Source organism: Callorhinchus milii, unplaced genomic scaffold (genome assembly GCF_018977255.1).
Source record: "Callorhinchus milii isolate IMCB2004 unplaced genomic scaffold, IMCB_Cmil_1.0 Scaffold26, whole genome shotgun sequence".
Taxonomy (NCBI): Eukaryota; Metazoa; Chordata; class Chondrichthyes; order Chimaeriformes; family Callorhinchidae; genus Callorhinchus; species Callorhinchus milii.
Window position 1 is genome coordinate 995,428 of NW_024704767.1, and position 7,572 is coordinate 1,002,999.

At 43.1% G+C, this 7,572-nt stretch overlaps 1 protein-coding gene across 2 annotated transcripts in view; it reads right to left on the reverse strand.

The window, feature by feature from the left end:
* The window catches only part of fam214a (family with sequence similarity 214 member A), a 36,970-nt gene extending 29,848 nt beyond the window's left edge, over positions 1-7,122 (reverse strand). For both annotated transcript variants that reach the window (XM_042344045.1, XM_042344044.1), the window contains exon 1: positions 6,947-7,122. In XM_042344045.1, the coding sequence (XP_042199979.1) occupies positions 6,947-6,962 (16 nt within the window). In that variant the 5' untranslated portion in view covers positions 6,963-7,122. The remainder of the gene's footprint in view (positions 1-6,946) is intronic.
* Between the last annotated feature and the right edge of the window lie 450 nt (positions 7,123-7,572).

A 7,572-nucleotide genomic window follows, 5' to 3' on the forward strand; every position in this document is an offset into this window, starting at 1 on the left:
CAACAGTGCAATGGCTCAGGCTGTTATCAGTACCAACATGTCCAGTGTGGGAGGGGTGAACATAGCTGCAGACTTCAATTCTGCCTTCATCTTCCCAATAATGCCTTGCAAACCAGAAAAATATCTTTAAAAATACAATCTTCACACAGATTGTTTCATCCACGCCACACCATGTAAACAGCTTGAGAACCACATTAACAGTAAACAAAAGATTGTTGGTCTGTTTTCATTCTACGTGCAGCGAAGCAGATGGTTAAGATTACAAGCAGGAAATCTTAACTTGCAAGCCGATATAATTCCTGAGACCAACTACTCGCCAGTTTGGACTAAAATGAAACATAAAAATACAGTTCAAAATTAATACAATTAATGAGATTGGACTTGATTATTACAAGACATCCAGTTAGAATGGATAATCTCTCAAGCACCTGTTGAACCTTGAGTGCAGTTTAAGAAGTAATGATTCTCCCCCTGCCGGCGAAGGTAATCCGATTTTTTGTTCCGTTAGGGTATCCCAGTTGATGCAGCAGGTTTTTAATCCGTAATATCCACAACAAAATTAGGCACTTGATACTTCGGACAATACAAAATGTTCTCGCAGCCAATTGTGGTGTGCAAGTCGTAACAACAACTTGCATTTATATAGCGTCCTTTACGCTGGGTAGGGTCTCAAAGCTCTTTTATACACTAATATAATATAGCATATATTTTATATCATTGCTAATAATAATCCTTATGTTTAGTATAGTATCGTTCACTTCAGGAGGACATCTCAAAGTGCTTCACAGGATACACTGTAAAGTGGAGTGACTGCGTGTTTTATGGGACAATGCCCACGATACAAATTCTCCGCGCATTTCTTCTAGAGATGAACCTTTTTACCCTCCTTGCTCTGAGCTCTCCATCACAGATTAGGAGTGGGAGAAACGGGACGGGATGAGAAATCTACGTGGCTGGTGATGTGAACGTTTACTGCGATCCTTATTTTCTAGCCCCGACTCTGGTTTGAAATCGCACCACCCTTTCCTTTACAAACTTGTGAGACTTGTAAACAAAACCACTCAAAGAGAAGCACACTTATCATCGTGACCTTCACAGCTGCCTAAACAGTAGGAAATTACGTCACGGAGGCAGACAGATACACTAGGTTGTTGCTAGGTGGTGAAAGCCATATCCTATTACATTTGGTTAATACACGTCTTAGGTCAGCTGGATTGATTAACAACATGGGGAGGTTCAAGCAAGTTTTAATAAGCAGAAACTTAAAGCAGCGGACCCTCCCTTGTTCCAAATTACATCCTGATTTTCATCATTTTTTTCTCAAAACAATTTACCAGTAAACTAAATATTTAAAATCCGAAGTAATCACTGTTCCATATGGGTACTGGCACAGATTGTCACCCTTAAACCCGACTGCTCATAACACAAATACACACTGTTAAGTTTTCTGTTACACACACACACACCCAATACCTTTATCCAAAATAGAAAGATGGTGATTCTGCGAAACAGAATCAAATTCTATTCATTTGTTATATATAGAATCCCAAAATAACATAGAATATATATCATCCCTAATGATAATCCTCAAATTTTGGTATAGCACCTTTCACTTCAGGAGAACATCTCAAAGTGCAAGTATAACTGCAACCGCAGTTACACATACTGTAAGAAAGGTGTTTTTCTAGTGCTTTTAAGACAGAATAATGAATAAAGAAACAGCACTTATACTTCTACAAGAAGAACTTTGAGGGTACAGCGTTTATTTTAAAAAATACATTCCACGTAGCAACATTTACAGAATTAAGGAGAGCAGCTGAAAAAACAACTTAAGTGGTCCAATAAAAGATGCGATTGTTCCATGAGGGCGAGGTTTAAAAACATCCAGCTAGTTTTTTAAAAAAAAGTTAAAATAACTCATTTACTGTGCTCTTCGTTCCGTACAAGAAAACTGTACAACCACAGGCCAGTCTTTGCACATTTTAAAGAATCCTCCACCCAAAAAACCACCGTAAAGAAAATATAGTGCATCACTGCTGGTTATCCAGATTAACATTTTACAAGCTGCTTTTTGTTCCAAACAAGTTAACTTTGGTTACAGGATTGACTTCAGCCAGATCACGACAATCCGAACCAATTGCCTCTCGAGGAGTTTGGGTAACCAGAAGCATATTATTCTTGCTCGTTTACCATTTTTTGCCCAGCGTTTCTGGCTTTAGGACTCGTAAAGAACAGAACAAACAGTGAGTTGCACTGGTGGTGACTACAATCCCATTCACAGTGCTGACTGAAGTGCTGCAGTTATCCTCATACGAACGTAAACGGGTGGGAAAACCGTTTCATTTCATTGACTTTTAAATTGTCCCTCTTTGACTAAGTTAATTTCCGTGTTGAAGTGAGCTGTTGTCATGTTAAGCAGGCGAGGAACGCTGCCCGGATCTCTCCTGCACTAGGCTCTTGTTTGCCCATCACCCCATCCTCACCTGGCTCACCGGCCTTCAAAAGATGAGCTTTAAGACACTGGTCTTCACTTCGATTCCCTCTCTGCCCTGGTCCCACCTTACCATTGTAATCTATCCAGCACCCTTTTTCCCCGCTCTCCCTTAGCTCAACAACCTCAGGCCTTCTGCACATCTCTCACTACCCACGTTTCACCATTGGCGGCTGACATTTCAGCCACTGTCTGGAACAATCTTCCCACCTCGCGCCCCACCCTCCTCATTTTTCAAAACGCTTCTGAAACTTAAGATTCCGACATCGAAATCCACTCCTCCACCTCCTCCGAAAGCTTTTTTTCATATAATAAATCTGTGTAATTTTCTGTTTTGACTTCGAGTGTTTTGCTGTGTTTTGTGGTTTGTTTCTGCGTCAGCAAAGAATGCCAGTCTCCACCAGTCTGCACTGTCCTTGGCACATAATATACATTTCCGAAGTTGTATCAAGAAATAATTCAGATCCAATTACAGAGAATTTCTATGTCCAGTAAGGACAAGTGGTACTTTTAGCTTATTACATGAAAATGACAGGGAGTAACAGACAATAACAACCAACTTTAGGAAAGTCTGGAAATACTGTACTCTTATAATACAGTCAAGGCTGAGAAGTTTCAGAGTATTGCAGAGGTAAACATTCATATAGAAAAGTCTGCTGAAGTCTGCATTATACAAACCAGCTGCTGCTTAAGGACCTAGAAGAGGATGTACTTTAGAGATCTGGATAAGCATGCCACTCTGCATTCTCTCATTTTACGAGTTAAATTATACAGTAAATCTCACATAAGTTGTATCAGTTGGGACCATAAATTTAATGTGCAAAGTATGAGTTAAGTTAGACTTACATAGAATATAAACTCTTGAACGGGGCTTCAAGGGCAGATGTACGACTTATGGGATTATATGATTTATACAGATCAGACTTATGTGAGTTTTACTGTATTTACAAACCAGCTCTAGGGAGGTTTTATTTTTGTGCGTGGTAATGTGATTCAGTTCCTAAAGCAGTAGATATAAGGCAAGTTTTAGTTTATTATTAAGAGGTGATTTACAGTAAACTCCTGATGACTCGACCCTGGCTTAACTTGTCACTCCTTACTTAATACATAGTCGTCATGCTGTCAATATCCCGTATGAATTTATTTATCTATTAATGCATATGCCAACTTGGCACTTCTGATAACTCATCACTGAGCCCTTCAGCCTTTGAATGTCGAGTTATCAGGAGTTGATAAACTTGTCAGTGAGCCCTGCCCCACTCAGAGTGACGAGTTATCAGGAGTGAACTGCATTTTCCTTTTTAGGCAAGCTTCAGGAATAGAGGAAGTCACCACAACTTGAAACGACTGACAGCTGTCCTTTTACAAGACTATTTATGTGCAGAGATACAGAGATAACCATCAGTTGTTTTACGTGTGGGGTGGGAAGCAGCAGTTACGTAGTAAAAAGTAACCATTAAACGGGAAATAAGTATGGGGGAGAAATGCGTGCTATAAAAGGAAGTACAGTACTTGGTTTGTCTCATTCGTCCCAAAAGTTTATTCTTTAAATACATCAATGCTTAAAGTTTAAAGAAAAGTAAACATGCTCCTCCTAATTTTCACTAATTATTCATTTTGAAGGGTTTCTCTGTACAGCTCACCAAGATAATAATAATAATAATCCTGGCATTCGATATAGCAGCTCATCACATCATTGAGATGTCTCAAAGCGCTTCACAGAATATACTGTAAAGTGAACTGACTGTATATTTTGTGGGCAAAAGATAACTCATTTGGACACAATGGTATCAGGATCCATTCAGAGCACGTCCAAAAGCCACCCCTGGTCAGCCTATTTACACATCGACCTGAATCCATTTTCTTCCAATCCACTCCCAACTCGAAAACTATAAAGAGGAGTATGGAATTTCAGTGTTGAGGCACCGCCTCTCCCAGTTGGACCGGGGGAGGTAGGATTGTTAAATAATTCCATACTTGCTTATACCAAAAAGGATTATATCCCCTTGCCTACAGTTGCTGGAAACTTGCCCATTGTTGACTGTAAGAAAATACACAGAAGTCAGCTGTGGGTCAGCCAAGTGAGTGGCTCCACAAATCAGGACCTTACTCAGTCCTGTATGTGTGTGTGTGTGTATATATATATACACACACACACATACATATGTGTGCACATTGAAATTTTACTCCCCCACCCCCCCAGACATCTCCAGAGGGGCGCCCCTGACAGTAAAGGAGTCTCTTCGAGTCACCAACATCCTTGTTTTGCACTTTTAAGAACCACTGTTCGGAACGAAAACTGTGTGTGGGAGCAGAAATGGGATTTAAACATCACACTGAAAATGCAGTACCACTGTACTTCCTACAGTGCAGCACTGAGTGCAACCCACTCCCCCCCTACCCCCCCCACACCGCCAACAAAACAGTGTTGACAATACACAGCCCCCAACCCAAATACCAAATGGGAGTGCGTAGAAGTCGCTCTCTTTTAAAGAAAAGTGCTGTTTGGTGAGTCGAATGGCACTCAGCACACCACACGCCTGAGAATCAACCCAAACCCACTCACATCACTCACTCACACCACTCACTCACTCACATCACTAACTCACTCACTCACATCACTCTCACATCACTCACACCACTCACTCACTCACACCAATCACTCACACCACTCACTCACTCACACCACTCACTCACATCACTCTCACATCACTCACACCACTCACTCACATACACCACTCACTCACATACACCACTCACTCACTCACACCACTCACTCACTCCACTCACTCACTCGCCATCCATCACAGCTGTCAGCACAGCTGAAAGTCTCAAAGGCAATCGGCCTGTCACAGGGGGCAGTCTCTGCGCCCAACGATTAACATGAGGCGAAAGGTCCCCCGAGAGGGTTTATTTCTGTCGGCGTGGGAAGTCTGTCCAGTCCCCCTCCCCCCCCTCAACCACTCTGACTCCTCAAACCAGCAGCATCTGAGTAAAGTCTGTCAGAGTAAACATGTCTCGTCCCTTCCCCTCTTCCCCCGCCACTCTCACACTCACTCACTCACTCACACTCTGAACCTCTCTCTCACACTCACTCACTCATAATCTGAACCACTCTCTCACACTCACTCACTCACACTCTGAACCTCTCACACTCACTCACTCACACTCTGAACCTCTCTTTCTCACACTCACTCACTCACAATCTCACACTCATTCACTCACTCACACTCTGAACCTCTCTCTCACACTCACTCACACTCATTCACTCTCTCACTCACTCTCTGAACCTCTCTCTCACACTCACTCACTCTCAATCTCACACTCATTCACTCTCTCTCACTCACACTCTGAACCTCTCTCTCACACTCACTTACTCTCAATCTCACACTCATTCACTCTCTCTCACTCACACTCTGAACCTCTCTCTCACACTCACTTACTCTCAATCTCACACTCATTCACTCTCTCTCACTCACTCACACTCTGAACCTCTCTCTCACACTCACTCACTCTCAATCTCACACTCATTCACTCTCTCTCACTCACTCACACTCTGAACCTCTCTCTCACACTCACTCACTCACAATCTCACACTCATTCACTCTCTCTCACTCACTCACACTCTGAACCCCTCTCTCACACTCACTCATTCATTTTCGCACAATCACTCACTCTCCGGCACTCATTCTTTCTCTCTTAAACTCTCACACTCACTCTCTCGCTCACCCCCCCAACACTGTCACTCTCACACACTCTCTCTCTCTCTCTCACACACACACTCTCTCTCTCACACTCACTCATTCCCTCACACTCTGTCAACTTCTCTCTCTCACACACACTCACTCTCTCACACTCACTCTCTCTCTCTCACACTCCGTCAACTTCTCTCACACTCTCTCTCTCACACACACTCACACACTCACTCTCTCTCACACTCTCTCTCACACACACTCTCTCTCTCTCTCACACACACTCTCTCTCTCTCTCACACGCTCTTTCTCTCTCACACTCACTCATTCCCTCACACTCTGTCAACTTCTCTCACACACACTCTCACACACTCACTCTCTCACACTCTCTCTCTCTCACACTCCGTCAACTTCTCTCACACTCTCTCTCACACACTCACTCTCTCTCACACTCACTGATTCCCTCACACTCTGTCAACTTCTCTCACACTCTCTCTCTCACACACACTCTCACACACTCACTCTCTCTCACACACTCTTTCTCTCTCACACTCACTCATTCCCTCACACTCTGTCAACTTCTCTCACACTCTCTCTCTCACACACACTCTCACACACTCACTCTCTCTCACACTCTCTCTCACACACTCTTTCTCTCTCACACTCACTCATTCCCTCACACTCTGTCAACTTCTCTCACACACTCTCTCTCTCTCTCTGTGTAATTCTCACACTCTCTCTCTCTCTCTCACGACGGGGGTACCTCGCTCGGGCTTCATCGTTGGCGGTGGTGGCGGTGTCAGACTGTTGTTGTTGTTGTCGCTGCTCCACGGTGGCGGCCGAGTCTCCGTCTGCCGTCGCCTCAGTGGGAGAGGCAGAGAGAGCGTAAAGAGGGGCTGTGCGTGTGTGTGTGTGTGAGGGGCTGACCCTAGAGCGCCCCCTGGCCGGGCGGGGCGGGGTAACATCTCAGTGACGTACGTGGTGAGTGAGAGCAAAGCGGGGCGGGGGGGCGGGGTGTGTGTGTGTGGGCGGGGCCGGAGGGAAGGGTGGGCGTGTCCCTGTCAGCCGTGGTCACGTGCCCTCTTCTGACGTCACCCACCTCACTGTGTGTGTGTGTGTGTGTGTGTGTTGGATGGTCACTAATAATGATAATAATGATAATAATAACGATAATAATAATGATATTGATAATAATAATGATAATAATAACGATAATAATAATGATATTGATAATAATAATGATATTGATAATAATAATGATAATAATAACGATATTGATAATAATAACGATAATAATAATGATAATGATATTGATAATAATGATAATAATGATGATAATGTTATGGATAATGATGATAATATAATGATAATAATAATTATAATTATATA